Below are 24284 nucleotides of genomic sequence, written 5' to 3'. Positions count from 1 at the left end.
GTAATTATTAGTACAAAATATTTTCACTTTTGCATAGCCCTTGAAAGCCAGAATCATGATTACAAGCACATTGTTGCAAACGGAAAACCTTCAACATCAAACTAAATCTAAATTGTAGTAACACTCATTTACATACATGTACATAATGTGTTCCGTAAATTCTGTATGAAGTTGCTTGGTTTGGAATTTGACCCTGATATAAGGGTCATGGAAAAGTCGACATATACACTAACAGAGAAATAAATTTTTATGATGTGGATACATGTATATGAATTTAGGATGTGGATACATGTATATATACATATTTTGGTTCAGTTTCTATGCACTAATAATATATATATACATTCGTATGTATGTATGTATGTATATATGTATGTATGTATGTATGTATGTATGTATGTATGTATGTATGTATGTATGTATGTATGTATGTATGTATGTATGTATGTATGTATATATGTATGTATGTACGTACTTACGTACGTATACGTATGTACGGTACGTACGTACGTACATACGGTATGTATGTACGTACATATATACATGTACATGTGTATATGTACATATACACCTCTAGTAGAATAAAGTACAATTAATGTACAGCTGTAACATTCTAATTTCTTGAACTCATAATGTAATGTTTTTTTTCCCCAGAGACTTCACCAAGACACTTACTGATGAAGACCAGCTTTTATTTGGAGTGAAGATTATTTGTGTGTGTTCATGATTATCAGTTAAAAGTTTGTGAGCTGCAAATCCATGCAGAATGACATTAAAGTTAGAACAATTATTAGACTTATGATATTGTGAGGATTATCAGTGAGAATGGAACGATTAAAATCTGCTGGCAGAAATACTATATTGGTAATTTTAATTATAGTGTTAGGTAAGTGTACTGCACTTTTTGATTGTTATAAGGCAGTGCTTTTGTTAAGGGCAGAGTTCCCCTGTAATGTTACCATGGTTCCCAAACACAAAATAAATATATGGTAAATTATAACTAAGGGAAACTTTGCAACGTTTATCCACTTCCCCTTTCTGTTACTGGGGTTCCCTAACAGGGATCTCCTCATGGCTGATGGTACTGTTATGCCCATCATTAGTTCAACATTTGTAAAAACACCTACATGTAGTCACCTCACAGCAGCCAAGATAATATGTCACCCATATCACCAGCCATATTTTTGTATCAGACATCAATGTGTGATCAAATAATAATGTTCCATATATCTTTGTATTGTATGAACAAATAAAGCCCATCAACTTACCAAGAACTATGCTATGTTTAGATAGATATTTACTATATTTAGGCTTTACTCACTTTTCAATTTTACTACCTTTATAAGTAGAGTGTAAAAATGACGAGTAATAAAGCATGTTCCTTCTTTTCAATTTATTGTAGATTACATGTGTATGTATTTATTTCTTGTGCAGTATAAGTAAATTTAAGTGAAAGAATATTTTTCATTGACGATGATAAATCATTATCATTAAATTTGCATATTACAATACTCATTAACATAAATTAACATAAATACAACATGGCCTCTGTTCATACGCTAGATACCATTTGTTACTCACTTTGTCTTTATCATTACAGTGTTACAGTGCCTAGATGCACAGACGATTACCGAAAAGTATTTTGATGTTGATTCATACTTAAAATACAACCCTGTCGCCTCGGCAACCCAAAATCATCTCAGAGGAGCAGAAGATCAGCTGGAATTCCGATTCCAATACTGCAATTCTCAAGGAATATTGGTATATCAAGAAGGAGATTCAAGTGAGAGTGGCTCCGGATTTTTCCTTGCGATCGGAGTGAGTGCTGGAAGAATCTATCTTGAGTGGAGAGTCACTAGTGAAACTATAGTTGAGGTAATGAATACTTTAAATGTTAGGGAAGATCGCACATTGTCACACAAGTTCAATAAGTAAACATTGGTCGTTTAGGGGTGGAGGGGACATCTGGCGCCATTCCGATTGCTGAACTTTATTTTCGCACTTCTAACCAAAGTTTGAAAACTTTCATGCCTTCAATGATAACAGCTTCTTTATTTACTACTGAGATGATGATAAGTTGATTAAAATTTACTTCTAATGTAAAATATGATGCTGGGTTTACGGTAGTATTTTAATGTATTTACTATCATCTCCCGACAGATTCATAAGGTTGGAACTTCATGTTTACCATCATGTTTTTACATTGCATCGATCGAAGTGGTGTTACTGCTACAGTTTTCAGCATTGTTTACATCAAACAAAAATGTGTCATGTCACACTTGTGAACATTCATGATGGGGGTGTCCAAAACGAATGATGTTCGTTTATTTAGTTTGTGCGACGTTGTGCGATGGTCCCATATATGTACATGTACATGTATTCTGTTCATCTCAATTCAAGTCTTAAAATGTACAGCTTTCATATCCTCTATCTGTGTCACCAATATCTGGGCAATTTCTGAGGTACATTAATTTGTACCTGAGAGAACATTTTCTATGTGAAAAGGACTTTTATTATTCAAAAGAGCTTATTTCCTTCAGATAAAAGTTATGAATATTCACTATTCATCTAATGAATATTCATGTCATTGACAGAACAATAGAGGTGAACAATAGTTGCAATTTGGTGTTTGTTGGCAACTGAGCTAAAATTATGTAATGTGAAATCAAGAAATGACTCTCCAGAGTCCAAAGTTTATGAAAGTGTACCTCTATTTCTTGGAGTGGCATAGCATTTAGTGCAACTTAACCAATTTTGAAATCTTGTTTTAAATTTACCATATGCTGTGCAGAAAGAAGAGCATCGTTCAGTTCAACTCTACCAAAAAAAAACAACTCAGGTTTTTCCCGAATACTTCAGTTTCTTAAACCCATGAGGGATGGCCCTCACAGGACTTCTTGGGAGATAAGTGTTTATATACTTAAAAGAACTATCCAGAATAAATAAAGATTATTATTATGTAAGAAGGCAAGTCCTAGTAAAGATCTTATGATAACATGATATTTATCATATCTTTGTTTTGGACTGTCTTTGTGTTTGTTTTGCCACGCTTCCTCAAAAGTTGACTTTCTTGTTTTGTGATTTTCTCTTTCAGCTCTATGTTGGAGAAGGTACACTACAACCAAACACTGTTTACATTATAGGACTTTACAACTTAAAAGGACCATTCCAGAGTACATTTGCATATATAAATGGTGAAGCTGCAACAGTTGACTTTCTTACACCAGTAACTACTGGTGGACTTGATATGAGTAAACTGCTTGGTAATTTGTATATTGGAGGATATCAAGATGCAGGCCAACTCAGGGTGAGTATAAGCAGAGAAAACTTGGGGTATGTTTTATTACCTTGCTGGTTGCGGGAACTCAGAGTAATTAAACTACGTAGCCTAGTTGGTTGGAACTCAGAGTATTAAGTTGCAGCACCTTGGTTGGAACTTGGGGTAAGTTTTAGCGACATGGTTGGAAGTTGGGATAAGTTGTAGTGCCTTGGTTGGAAGTTGGGGTAAGTAGTAGCACCTTGGTTGGAACTTGGAATAAGTTAAAGCACCTTGATTGGAACTCGGGGTTAGATGTAGCACCTTGGTTAGAACTTTAGGTAAGTTGTAGTACTGTGATAGAAACTTGGGGTAAGTTCTAGTACAATTACCTTGTGGCATCCTAGAATCAAGATAATGTAAACACAGAATGAAGTCGAATGTGTGGTCACTTGAGGAAATCTGACTTTCAGATCATTACAGAATCAAGCCATTAGCTAAGGAAGTGGGGTTTCTTATCTTTCTTATCACTGAATAATGTTTGTTGGCAATATTTACAAATGTGATAAAGCATTATTATACATAACACATCAGGCAAAGCTAAGCTCAATATCTAAGTGTGAAGCCCCTAATGTCATATCAGTTGTTATCAGTTTTACTGACCCATTGTCAGTGACATTGCAAATAGCTTTAGAGATACAAACAAGTTTTATGACACCCAACTTGCTGGCTCACCAAGTCAGGGAAAGTTGCACTTGAACTGCTAATGCAAAGAATCCGTCATGTATGCCACCCTACTGTGAGTGTATTTACATCCAAAGTTTGTTGCTAATAATAATAGTTTTAGTTTGTGTTTATCTGAGTTTGTCCTTTCAAAACATTGTGATGAAGTTTGTCATTGAAATGTTTTAGAACTAAGATTGACAATGTTTTGTTTTCAATTTTTTTTTCAGATAAACACAGACAGACTACATGGCTACTTAGTCACATGTATAGATTATATCAGAGCTGATGTCAACTCAGTACTAGATTTGAATTCAGCTGACGTTAACTGGGGTGTCAGTGATGGATGTCCTAGCGATTTCTGTGCTCCACCAACCACCATCACTTTACAGTCAGCTACGTCATACATATCAATGGATGTGGAACTACCTCCAAGAACCAGAACTGTCATTAGTCTTAGATTCCGTACGATGTAAGTATACGTTATGGTTTCATGATTCTGTAGCCTCGACACTAATGAAGTATACCCTTTTTCAATAATCATATATCATTCCCCCAATATTTTCCTTTGTTCAGCTAAGGAACATACGAGTGACCTAAGCCTAAAGGGACCAAAATCCTTGTCACCTAAGGGTTTTGTCACTACGAGTCGCTAGATGAGTTGTAACGAAACCCTTAGGTCATGAGTATTTTCTGATTGAATAAAGAAAAATAATTAGGAATAATATAATTATACCTCCTCGAGCGTAATTTATGAAAAATCAGGAAAAATAATGGCGATTTTGAACATTTTAACTCATATTTCGTTAATGACAGAATTTATGCAAGGGGGGGGGGGCATTGCTGAGAACATTCAGCAACAAAATACCCATGAAATAAGGGTTTTGTCAATACTTGATTTCAACTAGTTACAACAAGGTAAAGTTTCTTTGTCACTCATTATTTACTCCCAAGAAACCAAGTTAGTTAAGCTTACTTAGTTAAAATACACAAAACTTATCTACAAATGTACCAAATGAGCCATAAATAAATAGTGTATGAAAATACACATTAAATTTCTGGTTATGGCCCCCAAAATAGTTCATAAATAGTGTATGAAATTACACATTAAATTTCTGGCTAGGACCATACAAAAATAGTTCAGCTTGTGGCTCCGAGGAAGAACTCTGTGTATAACTGAGTTATACATGTTTGTTGTCATTACTAGGGCACCCAGTGGCATGATATTCTACTTTGGTGGTCCAGCCTACCTGACAGTGTATATGGAATTGGGTAGACTGGTACTTGGACTTAATACAAAGGTAGGTTGTTTAGACTTAATACAGAGGTTTGGCTGAGAGGAACATGCTAGTATATTGTGAGATAAAGTTTATTCTAAGGAGACAGGGAGTCATTCTATTGTTCATTCATGTTATTTGAATACTGGTCGACCAGCCAAGTATTTCAGTGCCAGAAGCACTTCCACAAAGTACATGTAAAATAAGTTTATGGGTTTCCAAATATTTACGCCATCAGACATGGAAAAAGAGGGAAATTAATTATTTAAGTTAACTGAGCATGTCATCAACATTTATTATGAAATGTTGGGAAAGGAGGGTTTCTAGCCCAAAATCTGCTCTTGAATAGCACTCCTAGTGTCAAAAGAATGCAATCTTTTGTTTTTTTAAAAACTCAGACTATGGCATATCGCCATTAGCCTGATATATTTGTACAGATTTTATGACTCGCTTTGAAACATGTCACATCATTTATTTAGTACAGCAGCCAATACAAATGTAACTATCAAACTTTGTTTTCTTTCTCTCTTTTACTTTGAACTGAGGATTTGTGTCTGTTTACAGGGAAGTGGAGAAGGTAGTTTTAGTGGCAATAGTCGAAACGGTTACAATGATGGGGCATGGCACTATATCCGTGTAATCCGAGAAGGAAACACAGCCAGGCTAGAAGATAACACTGGCACACAACTAGCACAGGTTATCTACAGTAAGTTGAACACAATTGTTATACAGCTTGCATTTTCAACTATTAACTGTGAATTTGACATAAAAGTGGACATTTCCGTTTACAAATGGAAAGGTGGTATATTTATCCACATCATTGTTTAGTAGTGTTTAGATTAAGATATATACTAAATATCATGTTGCCAGATGAAGGTTGTAGGTTTTTTCAGATTTTCAATAGAATTTGTGTGTACATGTAACACCAAATCAGGGTCTTTTGAATGTCGGTCTCAACCTTGATTTACCATCTTCTTGTGAAATATGTTCAATGTATTTTTTTCAAGATTTTCAATACCATGATTACATTTTTTCATGTTGTAAATGTGTGAATTTGAAGGTGTCGTCAGTATGCAAAAATATATTAATACATATAACTTTCATTTTTACTGTTTTACAGCATCAGGTAGGGTGTTTAAAACTTAATACAGAGGTAGATTTATTTTAGCATAAAGAGGAACAAAGGCGAGACTGATTTTAGTGTAGCTACATTTCTTTCTGCTTAGTGTACTCAGGCTAGTCATTTTTACCAATTGATTTGTATATCGAATGACCTCTCTAAAATTTGTTCTCACAGCTGGCCAAAGTTCATAGCATGGTAATTACTTGAAAAGGGTTGAAGCTCGTACCATCATTTATATCCCATAATATCTTGCGTCAGTGTATAGGAGAGCTTTTGTAAGTGAGCTTTGCTAATTTCTATGACGCTACTTTAAAGAAAAATCATAAAGTGAAAATGACTTTCCTGGGGTTCCAGTAAAGTGGCCATATGGATGGGGATTGGGTATTTATTTTGGATTTTTAAATTATAAAACAATTTTATAATGGCATCCTACTTGAAAAATCAATGTGAAACTGCATAGACCAAGTCTGTGTTTGTAACTCAATAGATTGCAAAAAGCTAAAAACTGTGTAAAGAGTGTGTTATTGTACGTACACTGACAAAGATTTTACACATATAGTAATCTTTTACAGTTTATTGAGTTATACACAAGGACTTGGCACATGTTGTTTTACATTGACTTTTCAAGTAGGAATTAGCCATGATAAAATTATTTTATATAAATTAAAAATCCAAAATAAATACTTTTCATCCATATGGCCACATTAAGCATAAAGAAATACAGTTAAGGTATACTACAATCAGTCGCACCATTTGTTGTCATTCACTGGTAATTATAAATTATGAAATAAAAGTTTATTCTAAGGAGATGTGGGGATCATTCTTAGACCATAGACTCTACGTGTAGGGTCTGTGCTTAGACTAAACATTTCAGTCATGTCATTTGAATAGCTCTACCATCCAAGAATTTCAGAGCAAACACTTCCACAACAGCATTTAAATAACTTGAGTTAAATATAGCACCATCAAAAACACAAAAGTTTGTAAAAAGTAGAAAGTTTTAGTATCCTTTTCCCCCAATATTCACTCCCTTTTACTGGTGTTAAGATTAAAATATGTTCTGATATATCTTTATTTAAGGTTGTGGGTGCTTGTAGATAATTCTAAGATTTAAATGACAATAGAGAGGTACAGCAACAACCACAGGAGCATGTTGTGTTCATTTCGTAATGGGTTTTTTACAGCAACAACCACAGGAGCATGTTGTGTTCATTTCGTAATGGGTTTTTTACAGCAACAACCACAGGAGCATGTTGTGTTCATTTCGTAATGGGTTTTTTACAGCAACAACCACAGGAGCATGTAACTTTCATTTTGTTATTGTTGTATAGTAAATAAGACAGGAGCATGTAATTTTTTGCTTTTATTGTTTTACAGACCCAAACACCGGGAGCATGTAACCTTCACTTGTTTACTGTTTTATAACAACGACCACAGGCACTTGTAACCGTCATTTTGTTGTGTACTATTTTACAGCAACAAACACAGGAGCAGCACAGACATTGAATGCGGGATCATTGATGATTGGTGGCGTTGAGAATCTAAATGATATAACGGTACCATTCCCCAATGCAGCACTAAACTCTCTCAGGGGTTGTATCACAGAATTGAGATTCGTAGTATACAGCATTGCTCCAGAGAGACCACAATTACTGAACTTTGACACACAAATTGCTAGTGAAAGGTAAAAAACGTGTAGCAACTTTGCTTTCTTGTATAATTTCTGAAATTACAAGTGTTTGTTATAATAATAATAATAATAAGATGATTTGTAATGCGCCTCATCTCTGAAGAGCTCGAAGCGCAGAGGAAGAGTGGATACAGAAATAGTTAATGGAAATGTATATACTATGAAATGAAATAGTACATCATAATAGTGTTACTTAGTGAACAAAAATCATGACTCCCCTTACAAAACAGAAATGCTAGCTTAAAGAGGCATGTGAACTGTTAGTACTAACATTTGAACTGCTAACTGTACCAGTTATAAGCAAATCACACAAAGTGATATTTCGGAAAAGTAAACTGCTAAATTCATGTATTGGAACTGGCTTGAAAAACCATTCGCTAGAAATATTCTGTCAAGCCAGTATGCTGAGTCACATAGCTCTAAATCTCTGTTTGGTAAATCTCTTTTTGGTAAATCAACCCAACTGGCTTTCGGCTACCCTGAGACTTCTCAAAGCACTTAATGTATTCATACTGTTAATTTGTTTTTACTACAGGGGTGTATCCCATGGTGGATGTTTTCCATCTGAAGTCTGTCAACCTGGTTGTACTGTACCATCTGAGGTCTGTAACTTCATATGTGAATGTGCACCAGGTTTCTATGAATATAACCCCAGTCCATTGATGTGTTTTAATATTGATGACTGTACACCTAATCCTTGCCTCAATGGTGCTACGTGTGTTGACGGTATTATGGACTATACATGTCAGTGTACACTGTTCTACAATAAAGGTAGGTGGCAACAATGTCATTTCTCATCTGGATTATACTTTGAATGAGAATTGTATCAGCTCTCTCACAGCCACTCAAATCAATCTGTATAAATCTTTTTAAAAATGTATTGTAAATAAGAGAAGATATAAATGTTTGGCAAGCCAAACGAGTCACCGACAGTTTGCAATTCAAACACCCAACGATTTCAACGAACAATTACGATAATCAAACCACCACTAAACTCACCGAAGTGCACTTAATAGAAGTGCTATTAAATATATGCCATGGTTTGTGACATTGATAATCAAAATTTTAGTGCAAGAGTACAAAATTTGATTGATTTTTGGAGCATTACAATCACGTATATACAATAGGAGGTATTTAAAGTTACATATTCAACATTTGAACTGCTGACCTCAATTTTACTATACATTTAAAAAAAAATAAAAAATACTGATTGATTTGAATGCCTGTGAGTTCTCTAGCAGAGCTACAAAATGTAGTGGCAGAATGATAGAAAAATTTGGTCTAGAACAAAAGAATGATTCTACCATAGAATTATGGCTCTACTGATAAATAACACTTATACAATAACATTAGCTAGACCTATAAAGTGTATAACTTTTTGTACAAGATACAAGAAAACTTTATTATGTCTCATATGAGAAATTACGGTGACATGGTTCCATACATTAAATTAACACATATTAAAATATAAAATGATACAATATGAAAATAATCGGTTATGAATACAAACTTTAAAAGAATCCCAAATACAAGATTAAATAACACACTACAAATGACAAAGTTTACCATTAAAATCTATGAAATATTACTCTGCTTAAGACCTCTGTAAGTCAGAGAATACTGATTGTATAATTGTCTGTGTTTATTTTGTAATCTCAGCATTTACATAATATCTATGTGTTTAAAATGTGTATAGTATTTTTATCAATTGAATTGCCCAATATGTGATGAATAGTTGAGTTGAATTGAATTGAATTGAATTGAATTGAATTGAATTGAATTGAATCGTACATTGAAAAGAACTGAATGGGATGGGATTATATGCTACGTTCATACTCATTCAAAACCAATTATGTGTATTAACTAATTGTTATCTTTGTAGTCTGATACCCCGGGTACTTACTACATATTTCATGACTGCACGCGCTATTAAATATTATTTAATCGGTCAGTATTTCAACGTAGCACTGCTGTCAGAGTTGTGATGAATTTAATGTGACAACAATGCACTCTTCTTTTGTTTCCAATATAACTTAGTAAAATTTTTAAGTTGATTTCCTATTAAAACTGCAAACCTTAGATTCTCTCAATATTTTTATGTTCGTACCTTGCTGTAAGGTTTGCACCTTGTACTACACTCCTTTTAAGTAATGGATTTGCATACCTTTTCTTATGCAAATGATGACTTTGTTGGAGTTTTGTCACGTTGATACTGTTATCCAAATGAACTCCCCAGAAACACTATTTCAAAATTGTAATTTTGAAAATGTGTCTGAGTATTTAAAGATTTCATGAACGGTATGATTGAGTATAGCCCAAAAATAAAGTTATTATGCATACTACCCCCCCCCTCCCACACACCCACCCACAGATAGTCTTTTGTGATCTCAGCCTTATCAAGACATCATGATAGTTTATCATGCCAATTTGAGAAAGTTAAAATATTTAAATGCCAGTAAAAAACACAGACGAAAACAAAATATGTAAAATTATTATTATAAATGGGGAATTGTGAAAAATAAAAACAAAATTGTGATATATAAACAAAATTTATAGTTTCTGAGAACATTTCCTGAAATATTAAATCACTGTAGGTTTTAAATCTACTACTAAATTGAGATTTCCATTGACAGTTTGGTTTTGAGAAGGATGCTATTTTCTTCAATACACTTTTGCACCCTTTATAAATGCATGGAAAGAATTTCCCCTGCTTATAAATTCCTTTGAAACAGCTAATTACTATTACCTAACTGTTTTAAGATCATGTACAAACATATAATTGTCAACCAAGGCCTCCCTTGGGAATGCTAAGTGTTGGCAGGAATCCAGTCTTTCTATTGTGTGGCATCACATCACCCCTCTAGCCGACATGGAATCACCCAAGCTGTCAGCCATTTTGAATATTTATAGTGGTAATTAACTCAGGTGTCAAGGTTTGAAATGGAAAGTGTCAACTGACTGGCAAACAGTGGGAAACTGTGGAAGTGTGAATGTCATGTTGGAAAATAACACAGCATCATGAAGATAGGGGTATTAGCTTGTTTACATCTCACATATTTTGTATTTCTGTTATTTCAAGGTAGGTTATTTTAATGATTTGCAATCTGACACCTGTAGCTTTCTTCAGTATTTCTTACTCAGGTTGAAGTCTTAGAGTGTAGATATGTTGAAAAAGACCCTGTGTAAATACATTTTGCAGACCCATTACTTGAATATAACAACATTTCTGACTGCAATGGTACAATATGTCTTAATTGATATTAAAACTTGGTGGTTGTTTCATAAATTGCTGTCTTGAAGAAGAGTAGACATATTCTTGATGCATTTAAATGTACACACAATTGACTTTAAAATATTATTTGTCAGAGTCAGTGCTCTCTGTTGTTATACATACAAAGATCACAAATAGGAACTCTATAATATTGTTGTCATACATTATATATTATATATATAATTATATAGATTACAGTATTCACCCAATAATTTTATGTAATACACAAAGTTTGTACAGTCCACGTTGGTAAATTGCAACACTATCTCTATGTTGTATATTGCACTGTACATTAGACATACAATTATACTGTAATCAATAGATTATTGTAACAGTAATTGTACATTACATATATATTTATACCACGGGTATTGAGTCAATAATTTTCATTTAATACATTTTTGTTCAGACAATACTTCTGAATTGACTCACTATTGTGTTGTACATCAGACTGCTATTGAAGTGACTCAATAATATTCTGTTATTCAGTATACAGACCACTTTTATAAATTTCGACACTGACTTCATTGTGTGTTCAGACAACTACAATCTTGGCTAGAATATTGCTGTGTACATTTGTATGTATACCACTAGTATTTACTCAATAATTTCTGTTACATAATTGACAGACCACTTTAATTTATAAATTGTATAATTTTGAAATGTTGACTTTATATTCTGTTGCTGCATGACCACTAGGGTCACGAACATTGTCTTCTTTTATGATATACGGTATACCTCTGTACTGCAGTGTGTGTGGACCACTGTAGTACTGCAGTGTGTGGACCACCGTAGTACTGCAGTGTGTGTGGACCACCGTAGTACTGCAGTGTGTGTGGACCACCACAGTACTGCAGTGTGTGTGGACCACCGTAGTACTGCAGTGTGTGTGGACCACCGTAGTACTGCAGTGTGTGTGGACCACCGTAGTAGTGCAGTGTGTGTGGACAACCGTAGTACTGCAGTGTGTGTGGACCACCGTAGTACTGCAGTGTGTGTGGACCACCATAGTACTGCAGTGTGTGTGGACCACCGTAGTACTCGGAAGTGTGTGTGGCCCGGACCAACGCAATACAGCACTATGACTATATAATTACAAAATTTATACTTTTGTGTTTTGTGTTGAATTACATTAATATAGTATATTCTACCTAAAAATGAAACAAGTGAACAAAATTCTGATGAGGACCAATAGAAAAAACTTACCTTTTTAAGTCGTTTTATAATTAGTCAATTTACCCATTTTACTACCTTTTTGCAAGTAAACCTTTTTACTAGTATGTTTCTAATATCAGGGACATTTTTAACAGTTTTAACTGGGTTTTTTTGTTTTATTTTTTAAATAATGTATTATTGTTGTCTTTTAGGTCTTTTTTTTGTTTTTCCAATCAGTTGTACAGCACATTGTGATTATTTTTTAATATAATGCACTTTATAAGAATTATAAAGTATGACTGATTAGATTATCAAATATTCACAGTACTAGTGAAAGAATACATTCATTCAATTTAGTGAATTAACTTATTAATTTGTAACATAATTTTTTGGCAATTATGTTGTTAAGAGCAACAGATGAGAGGGGCTCAATGGATATTAAGTCTACTATCGAGAATAAAGTGCTAATAATTTATTGTCAACAAGATACTCAACTGCACATTCTAATAATTGAATATTGATCCATTGTTTTGTACAAGTTACCATGACAACAGCTTTGTTTATACTACTTAGGCTAAGCTCGAGATCCTATAGACCACATCTACCAAAATAACAAGAATAATATTTACTAGCTTAATAATTTTGGAAGTTTTAACAGTAAATACAAATTTAAAAAAAAAATAGGAGCTCAGAAACATTCTATGTAGATATTGACAGAAAGAGGAAAATGATCTAGTTGTAAATGATAATTAAAAATTTTTATGTATGTTTTATGATTGTGTTGTACAGTGCCTTATGGTGCCTTTTTTTTTTCTTTTTCTTTTTTTACATGGAAGGCGTTTTTCAGAAATAAATATTATTATTATTATTATTATTATTATTATTATTATTATTATTATTGATAGAAAATTTAAGTACAAATTCATTATGTACCCTCAAAGTCATATTAAAACACTGACACACAGCAATTTTTTTGTGATGTTCCAAAATGGGGTATTCCCACTGTGAGGTGATTTACAAGAAAACACAGATTTTTAGTCCATTTATACAGTTAAATTCAACAACAAAATGACACAGGCACTATAGATATTCAAGTATCTGTCCTTATATTGTCAGATATGGCCTGGAATTTTAATCGGTTTTATCCAGTAGGCAAAGAAGTAAAGTTTGAGTGGGTTGATGGGTGGGGGAGGGGAGGGGTCTATGTCTTTTATGAAGACTTGTATCATCAAGACTTGACACAACAACAAATGTTGCCATATGTTAGAAGGGGACACTGTCTGGATACCTGAACCAGTGACAGGATGAGTGATAGTCTTGTTTTAATAAGTCTTCATTCTTTTTTCATACAGGTAAAAACTGTCAATTTGCCAACAACTGTATCCCTAACCAGTGTCAGAATGGAGCCACATGCAATGATTACATGGATGGATACAACTGTACATGTGCTGATGGCTTCGATGGTGAATTCTGTCAAACAGAGATCGATGAATGTCTGAGTAATCCTTGCCAACACAATTCAGTGTGTGAAGATTTAGTGGCTGGGTATATCTGTGTTTGTACTGCAGGTAAGATTTAGTGGCTGGGTATATCTGTGATTGTACTGCAGGTAAGATTTAGTGGCTGGCTATCTGTGTTCATATAGCCTGGAATCCAGTTGTGTGGCAATTTTTGGCTCTCTAGCTCTCTCTCTCTCCATTCTCCCACCATGCCTGGCAGTTCGCTAGTGGTTATTCATTCAAACCTAAAATTAGATTGTGACTTCCTGCTACATCATATTGCTCAACCCTTCGAGTTGGTTCTAATCACGTAGTGACACTATTGATGTCATCTCACAGTGCTCAACCCTCCAAGTTGGTTCTAATCACGTAGTGACACTATTGATGTCATCTCACAGTGGGAAAAATTTAAAACCCCAATAGACTTTGTGCCTTCTTTCTGGCCAGATGCTAGTGAAATACCGGGTGTGGTAGGGGAAAGGTGAGAGCCCAAAATCTCCACTTGATTGCATAGATTCTAGGCTAGTTTTCATGCTGCAATTATAGGGTAGCTAGTGTGCACTGATTGCATACAATAGTTTGAGGGGTTGACGGTGGCCGAGCGGTTAGTTCGTACGCCTCTTATTAGTACCTCTGCAGTCAGGGTTTGAACCCACAAGATTTCGGCTGGGTTTGATTAAATTTACCACGCTGTATTAAAGTAAGAATTAAGAGTGTCGTTCAGTTTGACTCTACCGTACAACGCAGGTTTTCCCGGGGTACTCCAGTTTCCTCCTGCACTAACACTGAACCAAAAGATCCTATAAATGGGACTAGCTCCTGTTGGTCATCCAATAAATAAATAAATAAAATACAAATCAGATCTAAGCTAGGGGGTCTACTCCTATTCCTATCCCTAATGTAACCCTAAACCCAACACCCTAATATCTACCCGTTGCAGAAGGTAGTCCTTTATCAAATAAATATAAATTTCAGGACTTCTAAAAGACATATCCATGATTAATGCAAACTTATCTCAATTTTTTTTCTTCAGGATTTACTGGTGCTGACTGTGAGATTAACATTGATGAATGTGCATCTGATCCCTGTCAGAATGCTGGCACCTGTAACGACATTGTTAATGCATATTATTGTACCTGTGCACCTGGTTGGCAAGGTAAGTACTACTGACTCTTGAATTTCACTATATTTGTGCATGAATGTCAACTCATATCATTACATGTAGTACTTATAGTCCGGGATATTAATTCAAAGGTTACCTCACATTCACTCCATCCTTCTCTGTATGTTTGGACAGACATGGGTCGTCGATGGCCGAGTGGTTAAACCACTTGACTCTTTAATACCACTGCGGCCAGGGTTCAAACCAATATATTTACCATGCTATAATTAAGAAGAGTGTCGTTCAGTTTGTCTACTGAACGGCGCAGGTTTTCCCCGGGTACTTCGGTTTCCTCCTGCACTAACACTGAACCAAAGGAGCCTATAAATGGGACTAGCTCCCGTTGATTATCCAATAAATAAATAAATAAATAAATAAAATAAACTAGCTTGAAACATCACTTTTTAAAATGAATTATTTTGGGCAGGGACCACAGTGACAACGTTGTTTGACAACTTTGCGTTTTTCTATCTAGGGTATGACTAATGAGATTGCGTGGCTGGAAAGTGCAATCTCTCAATGATATATTCAATGTCAAATTATTCTAATTCTTGACAAAATTCCCCATTTCCAACCCCAATGTTTTTCACAGAAGAATAATTTTGAACCAAAATCATTTTGAAAAATATCCTAAAGCTAAAATTGCACGTAAAACACCAAAGCTTGCCATACCAGAAAAAAGTGAGTTCTTGCTGTGCTAGATATTTCATAATACAGTCTAATTGACAAAGTATACACATATACATACATACATGATAGAAGATGTGTTATAGTGTTCTTCTCATTTTCTTCATTCAGCCAAGGAAAAAAAGCAGTGACCTAAGGGGTCTTGTCACTATGAATAGAAAATGAGTGAGAAAATCTTTAGGTCACAAGTATTATCTCACTGATTACTAGAACTAGTAGAAGAAAGATATTGCATAATATTATAATTACATCTGTGCAAAATAATGGTGATTGTAAACCTTCTGACCAAATTTCAAGTGCTGGAAATATTATGGTATTGTTGTGCATCGCTGTGATGTTGAATGACCTGGTTACATGCATTTTCTGTTTGAATATGTACAACTCGGCTTGCATATGGCATGTTATTGTATATTCTCATATTATGTATCTTTAACTTTTAAAATGATTACAGGACTACACTGTGAAGTGAACACAAATGAATGTGAGTCTCAACCCTGTTTGAATGGTGCAAGATGTATGGACCTCGTCAATGCATACTTCTGTCAATGTACCGCTGGTTGGGAAGGTGAACGTTGTCAACAAGACATCAATGAGTGTGCTTTAGGATATTGTAAGAATGGCGCCCTCTGTAGTCACGGAATCAATACATATCAATGTGTGTGTGCTGTAGGATGGACAGGGCAGAATTGTGATATTAATATAGATGAATGTGTGTCTCAACCGTGTCTAAATGGAGCTGTATGTGTAGATGCTGTAGCAGCTTATACCTGTCAGTGTGCACCAGGGTAAGTACTTGGTCTTCTATAAACATTATAATAATAACCCCAACATGTGTAAATGCCAGTATAGGTATTTGCTCCTAGACTTGTGGTGTTTTCTGCTGCATTTTCAGTCACTTAGTCTGTAAGATATTACATTAGTACCATGCTGTGTTTAGTAGCATGATAGGGCTAAACAACATGACATATCTTACATCTTATCAGTAACTACTTCTAAGGGCTAAAAAAAAAATTGTTTGGTTCCGGTTTAATACCTGACTCCACCTAGATTTTCAGTGCTGAACCTTAAACTTTTTTAAACAAATTTTAGAAAAAAATTCTCGCAAGAAATAGTGGATGCAGAAACTGACATCAAATTAAAAAGACAATATAAAATTGTTTTTCCAATCTCTAATGGGTGTACATCTAATGAGAAGAAACCGATAACACAGAGACCATATGGAAAACAACAGTAAACATAACTACCTGAACTAGACACTCACATATGAAAAAAATACATATATATATAAAAATGAAATACAAAATCTACCTACCCCACCTACATGTTGTATTTTAAAATTGACCATAATCGGAACCACATAATGTTTTGTATTAGACCCAAGTATAACCACAAAGAACACCACAAATACCATAGTCAGCCACTCTTGCACTTTGTCACCATAAACACTTTTTTAAAGTACCTCCAGGGTACTATTTAATCAAAATTTGTTTACCAGAATTTTGTTACCAAAGTGTTTATGAAAATATGGTTACATTGAGACATTGTAAAACCAAAAAAAAAAATTTTTTGTATATATTGTGTATGGTATCTGATTCATGTTTTTTTAAACTAGCTATGCTAGTAGGTGTTGTATTGTCATGTGTTTCGAGACTGTTTTGTAATTCTTGTTGTTTTCAATGTTACAGTTTTACTGGACGGCTATGTGAAGTGGAAGTGGATGAGTGTGCATCATTCCCATGTAGAAATGGAGGTACATGCCAAGATCAGATAAACGCATTTCAGTGTGTTTGCCCAGTTGCATGGATGGGACCTCAGTGTAACATTGAAGTCAACGAGTGTGCATCCAATCCGTGTCAGAACGGTGGTGGTTGTACTGATAACATTGGGTATTACACTTGCGCTTGCCAACCAGGATTTCAGGGAGTCCATTGCGAAATAAATATCGACGAATGTGCGAGTTTTCCATGTCGTAATGGCGGCACTTGTGTAGACGGTGCTAATCGGTTCAGTTGTATCTGTACAGCAGGCTACTTTGGAAATGTTTGTGATACTGAGATTGATGAATGCGCGTCTAACCCGTGTAGTAATGTCGCAACCTGCGTAGATCGGGTTAATGGTTACACATGTGAATGTTCACCGGGTTATACTGGACCACAATGTGACCAGGACGTAAATGAATGCGACTCACAACCTTGTCAAAACGGTGCCACATGTTTTAATTTAATCAACGCAGTCATCTGTAACTGTCCCGCTGGATTTACCGGCACATTCTGTGAAGTCAATATTGATGAGTGTGAAATCTTCAATCAATGTCGTAACGGAGCTACGTGTATGGACGAAGTTAATAGATACAGCTGTGCGTGCACTCCAGGCTGGGAAGGAATGTTTTGTGAGAGGGAAGTGGATGAGTGCCAATCCAATCCTTGTCAGAATAGGGGGACTTGTACAGACTTACAAAATGGATTTACGTGTTTGTGTCCGAGTAATTTCCAAGGATCAACGTGTCAGCTTGATGTCAATGAATGTCTGACAATCAGTCCATGTGTACCAGATCATACCGCATACTGTAATAACACATATGGTAGTTATCAGTGTGTATGTCAATCAGGTTAGTCACATTTATCTGTCGGAATAAGATAAAAAAATTCTAAAAAAGTCAAACAATTGCTACTGTAACTGTGATTTTTATAAGGTTTTTCCAGCCCCTTGTAACAGAAAGTTTAACATTTCAAGGTTTTTAAGTTTACCAGAAAGTTTTATAAACGTCAATATGACTGCAATGAATTTTTTGGCCAACACACTTGAAATCTAAAATTGCTGTTATAGTGAATTAGTATAGAATTCTTGATATCTAAAATTGATTTTACTACCTAGGCACATCACAAAGATAATGATCATTTGATTTCTAGGTTGACATCAAGACTTCTGCTCTACACACTTCACATGCATTACTATATGGGTGTGTGAGAATAAGTCCACCCTCTTATTTTGACTCTCTAGCTGAGAGTAGAATGTCATTGCAGTATGGTAACTAGAATTGCATGGGATATTTCTATGGTATCTACATTCTAGATCATGCTGCTAAAAGCATGAAGACTAGATTCATGGTTTGAAATTTGGGTGAAAAAGTTTCAAGTCAAAATGCTGATGGGTTAAATGTTTCAATTTTTACAAGAGGTGTTTCATGAAATTAACTTTGAAAAATGATAACTGTACTCCAGAAAACCATGAGACATTTTTTTTTAATTTTATTTTTTTTTTATTTTTTAATATTAAAAATCAAATGATATAATGTGAATCAATTGATTGCGGATATATCAGTAAAACACCATTGATGCTAAATTTGACAATATCAATAGTATTACTAAATACAATGTACATGAATACCATCAGAGATTACTTGCACCGGTTTGCACACATACAAGTGGTATTTGCACTGTAGTGTGATTCCAAAATCATGGTATGCATGTACAATGTACGAATGAATGCATAATCATTCCTTGCACATGAAATCATGTGATCACACAGAAAGATATTTATGGATGTTTCCTGCTTTGGATAAACATGTGCAATAATAGCAGAATCCCATGTTGCCTGAGTGTCAGTATCACGTATACAGAGGTATTTGCATGAGTTTGTATTTGTATTATTTCTACTGCACTTTCACTAACTATATATGCTCTATGAAAGTATGGGCACATAGAGCACTGCAAACACACATGTAAATGCCCGATTCGAGTATGCCAGACTTGCATGCATGCATCAAGGGGTTCTGTCATAACATTAGTACATTGTAAGTTTAGTTTTGTAACTATAGTAACTTTTAAATTATCATATTGCTAGGTTTTGAAGGCATTAACTGTGAGATGGATGTAGACGAATGTCTTAGTAATCCCTGCTATTTTGATGGTACATGTATTGACCAACCCAGTGGATATTCCTGTCAATGTCAGGATGGATTCATTGGACAAAACTGTGAAGCTGTAGTAAGAAGTTGTCCATTCAACCCATGTGGTGTGAATGCTGTGTGTGTAGAGAACCCTACAGGTAAGTGTAAGCTGTCTATTCAACCTATGTGTTGTGAATGCCATGTATGTATAGAACCCTACTTGCCCAGTGAGTGTCTATTCAACCTATGTGATGTGACTGCTGTGTGTGTAGAGAGATCTAAGCCCACGTGTTAGTTTAAGCTGTCTATTCAACCTATGTGATGTGGATGCCGTGTGTGTAGAGAACCCCACATGTAGTTTCCAATGAAAATGAGATGTTAAAAACTAGCTAAGTACAGCAACAGTCACATGATTCTAAGTGTTCATGCACCTACACCAGGAAATGAACTGAAAATGCCCCTACAGCAGGGAGGCAACTTATGACTCAACTTAAATTTGCTTTTCAATACCAGTCAACTGAAACCATATGCAAATATGTAGACTTGCGTGATCCAACTAAGGCATATAATTTGACAAGCTCTCAGCCGGATCAACATTCTGTAAAGTGTGGTGTACATTTGTTGGTTTATGTACAGGTTATTGTCTCCTTTATAAATCAGCCGTGGACAGTCAGCACAAACTACCCTCCTCATGTTGGGTTCAAAGTTTTGTAAACACAATTTCATAGGAATTTGCAACATCTATACATGTTTAAAACAGTTACTGGTATTTGTCACTGACATGTATACAGAATACAGATATGTTGTATCACTATGCCCTCAACGGCATACTACACTATGACTGAAAGAGGAAATGAGTTGACCAATGTATGATGAGCACACACCCCCCCCCCCCCCCTGGACATGCCAACTTACAGACTATCTGTCACCAGTTGTGGACATATTACATATGGCAGTGTGTGGAGTATGGCAAGGAAAACGTATTTATACTTATAATTACTTTCTGAGTATAACACAAGTCACTGACATGTTTATGTACTTACTCGAGATACTTAGTAACTCTTGATACAACTCATAAAAAAACACTCAGATGTGTTTGCTTGCATGAGGTGAGCTTAGGAAAGACTTCAAACAATTGCAAAATTAGGTGAAAACAACAACACAACTGGTACAACAACAACAGCGGGTGCCTCTGATGTATAATGTAGGTTCATGCTATTTAACCCCCCTTGGCGGTGGCTTATATGTTGGGTCCTGTCCGTCCAACCGTCAATGCACTCACCCTCATATCTCTGGCATGCACCAACTGATGTCAACCAAACCTGGAACAAAAGTAACATACGACAGAGTGAAAAGACCCAGCTTCAACCTTGATATACACAGCCAATATTAGAACCCAAAACATAAACTCAGGTTATATGCGTCCCATTTAAGTTTAACACTGTCACACATAGTGGATTCATAATTTCTCAGCGTAAACTATACATGCATTCACCTCACAGTTTGATATAATTATTAATGTTGTTTTGTTGACAGGGGGTTTTAGATGTTATTGTCAACCTGGTTACTATGGCGACTTGTGTGATTCCGATGCAAACGAGTGTTGGTCTAATCCCTGTTTAAATGGTGGTGTTTGTAATGATATGATCAACAAATACAGTTGTACGTGTGCTGACGGTAAGTTTGAATGTTTTGTAATTTTTATTGGACATCGTATGATATACCCAGACGGGGGTTAAGTATTAGGTATTGTCTGGCCATCTGTCTGTCTGTCTGTACACTCAGCTGTTTCTGTTTCATGCCTCTGTTTCCAAACTTGGCTAGATGAGGTTTGCATGTCTGCTATCTTTATAGTTAGACCTAATATTTCCTGTTATTTGTTGTAGAAAATCCACAGTTTACAACATTATTATACATGTACTGACATGGTTCAAGTGTCTAAACCCATATTGTCATAGCTGTATATTATGTTGACCCTATTCATTATGACCTTGATCTCAAAGGTCAAATGTCAAAATCAGGCTATATGCTATATATCATCAAACTGATAAAAAAACAATGGATGTGTTGCCAGTTCTGAGATGCATTGCGTGCCTCCCTATAAGTATAAAACCCCATGTATTTTGTACGCATAGATGGGTTTGTATGCACTACTTAGCAGGATATTTGTCACCTGAACATACATTGGATTTACAAGTAAATTCCTCCTCATTTAGCCTGTGTTCTCCAAAATCACTCGCACGTATATCTTAATTTCCATAATTTCTTAATGATGGAAGTGTTTTTTTTTTCAAATGCAATACTAATATTATAGACAAAACATGTCTACAAGTAACCACATAAGTGGTGTGTCGTCTCGTGCAAAAAGCATCTTTGAACCGAAAGTAAGTAGAGATCATCTAATGTTCAATTTGTCAAGAGAACTTTAAGGTAAATTTGATAAATTAATAAAATATGTACTATCTATTTGCACTGACAGGTTTTATTGGTGATAGGTGTGAAACTGATGTCAACGAATGCAGTAGTAATCCGTGCCAAAATGGCGCCCTCTGTAGTCAGGCTGTTCCCAATAAGTATGAGTGTATCTGTCGCCCTGGTTACACTGGTGACAATTGTGAGACTGACATAAACGAATGTGAAAACCAACCATGTCAGCCACATCAGATTTGTCTAAATCTAATCAATGGATTCCGGTAAGTAAACAATTTCAGTTCTTTGTTGTTTTGATACTTCAGCCAGAGATAATGAATGAAAAATATGGAGTGACCTAAGGGGTCTTTGTCTAGTGACAAGTAGTGATCAATCCCTTAGGTTACAAGTATTTTCAGAATAAAGGAAAATATTGGAGAATAACATAATTATACAAGCGCCAGTAATAGCAAAGAAAAAGTGGGAAAATAATGGCAATTCAAGTTGAATGTTTTGACGAATAATTCGAACACAGCAGAACCAGTGGCGTCGACACACGTTGTCGTGATGTAGAACGACCACAGTATATATTCCATATTTTTGGTTCATGCATGGTGTAATAAGTATTATAACTAAGTGGCCAAAAGTTGTAACATTTAATTATCAATAATCTTTTGTTTGTCTGTTTCTTAAATATTTTGTAATATGCATGTTAGAGGTAATCTGTGTTATTTTTCCAGGTGTGAATGTGCAGAGGGCATGACAGGTGCACTGTGTGACATCTTTATTGATGATTGCCATAGCAACCCATGTCAGAATGGCGCAACTTGTGTGGATGGCAACTCTCGTTATGACTGTATATGTGTATCTGGTTATACTGGTATCCATTGTGAAATAGACACTGATATATGTGAACCGAACCCATGTATTCATGGAGGCACCTGTGTGAGGGCAGTCTCACCAAGAAATCCAGAGTTAGGGTACACATGCTACTGTGCTCCTGGCTTTACAGGTATAGGAAGAAAAATATATGCTGATATAAAAGCCCTCTATAAGCCAATTTGACACAACACTGATGCACACAATTTTCCCCTATCTCTTACTATGTGGTACGTGACTCACAAGAAATGTCACATGTTATCATTTTGACTCTCAACAAAATTTGGCTATCACTAGGGGGCATACTGATATCATCTCACTTGTATAATTTGTCCATCCCAAATCATCAACGGTTTTGTTTGTATCCATGTCAAAATATGAAAGCTTTGCAGGTATTCACATGTACATATATGAAGCACGCCCTCACATGGCCAAACAATAAAATTATTAAGTAACTTTTTGGCCAATCAGAATGCTCCTTTTATACCAGCCACTTTGAACAATTTGTCGCTTCACAATGACCTGATCTTAGTACTAACATTATATTTTTCAAGCAAACATAATGTCACTCTTGGGGAAGTTTCTGAAGTTTGGCGTAGAAAATTTATAAAACCACCCCAACATGTAGAATTGATCAGACTGTGAATACACTGTGGGTATTTCTTTCTTGAAAATCAATGAATGTGCATATTCGTTTGCATGTACCTTGCTTAAATTTCAGCTCTGCAACATTCATTCTACTCCTAGAACACAAAGACTTTGCCAGGTCATGGAAGTACCGCACACACCGGCAGATCGCCAGTCCACATAGTTTATAGTTAGAACTAAGATAAAATCTTACCATTCGTAGATCTCTAACTTCCATTGTTTTATTTCTACTTTAGGTGCACAGTGTGAAGGTGATATTTATGAGTGTCGATCCAACCCATGTCAACATGGAGGTTCCTGCATAGAATTCACTGATGGCACACCAGGCTATGCCTGTCTATGTATGTCAGATTACTGGGGTACTAATTGTCAAATCTACAAATATAGCTGTCTCTCTAACCCTTGCCAACATGGTGGACAGTGTGTGGACACTGAAGAATTAGGTATGTGGTGGACTTTACTGACAACACCCAGAAGGTAGTTTTGAGAAAATACTACAAGTTTATATAATTGATGTCAATTGGCCAAAATTTGCCATGGTGGCGCTCTACTTCCTGTCTGTGTGTACCTTAGGGGTATACATGGTATAGGTTACTCAGTTAATCATAGAGCACTG

At 35.4% G+C, this 24284-nt stretch overlaps 2 protein-coding genes across 2 annotated transcripts in view; both read left to right on the top strand.

Moving 5' to 3' along the window:
• Positions 1–1071: 1071 nt before the first annotated feature.
• Positions 1072–7779, top strand: LOC144440598 (uncharacterized). Its single transcript, XM_078129984.1, has 8 exons — positions 1072–1081; positions 1601–1875; positions 3095–3307; positions 4210–4451; positions 5187–5280; positions 5821–5962; positions 6377–6382; positions 7757–7779. Exons 1-8 carry the CDS (start codon positions 1072–1074, stop codon positions 7777–7779), a joined length of 1005 nt encoding a protein of 334 aa, XP_077986110.1.
• Positions 7780–7899: 120 nt separating this feature from the next.
• LOC144440997 (uncharacterized) overlaps positions 7900–24284 on the top strand; it is a 34206-nt gene continuing 17821 nt past the window's right edge. Inside the window, exons 1-11 of the mRNA XM_078130502.1 lie at positions 7900–8063; positions 8605–8840; positions 13848–14063; positions 15028–15150; positions 16295–16628; positions 17529–18451; positions 19687–19890; positions 21269–21409; positions 22212–22425; positions 22882–23153; positions 23905–24111. Coding sequence (XP_077986628.1) covers positions 7900–8063; positions 8605–8840; positions 13848–14063; positions 15028–15150; positions 16295–16628; positions 17529–18451; positions 19687–19890; positions 21269–21409; positions 22212–22425; positions 22882–23153; positions 23905–24111 — 3034 coding nt within the window. The remainder of the gene's footprint in view (positions 8064–8604; positions 8841–13847; positions 14064–15027; positions 15151–16294; positions 16629–17528; positions 18452–19686; positions 19891–21268; positions 21410–22211; positions 22426–22881; positions 23154–23904; positions 24112–24284) is intronic.

Source organism: Glandiceps talaboti, chromosome 10 (genome assembly GCF_964340395.1).
Source record: "Glandiceps talaboti chromosome 10, keGlaTala1.1, whole genome shotgun sequence".
Taxonomy (NCBI): Eukaryota; Metazoa; Hemichordata; class Enteropneusta; family Spengelidae; genus Glandiceps; species Glandiceps talaboti.
This window is presented reverse-complemented; position numbering and strand designations above follow the sequence as displayed.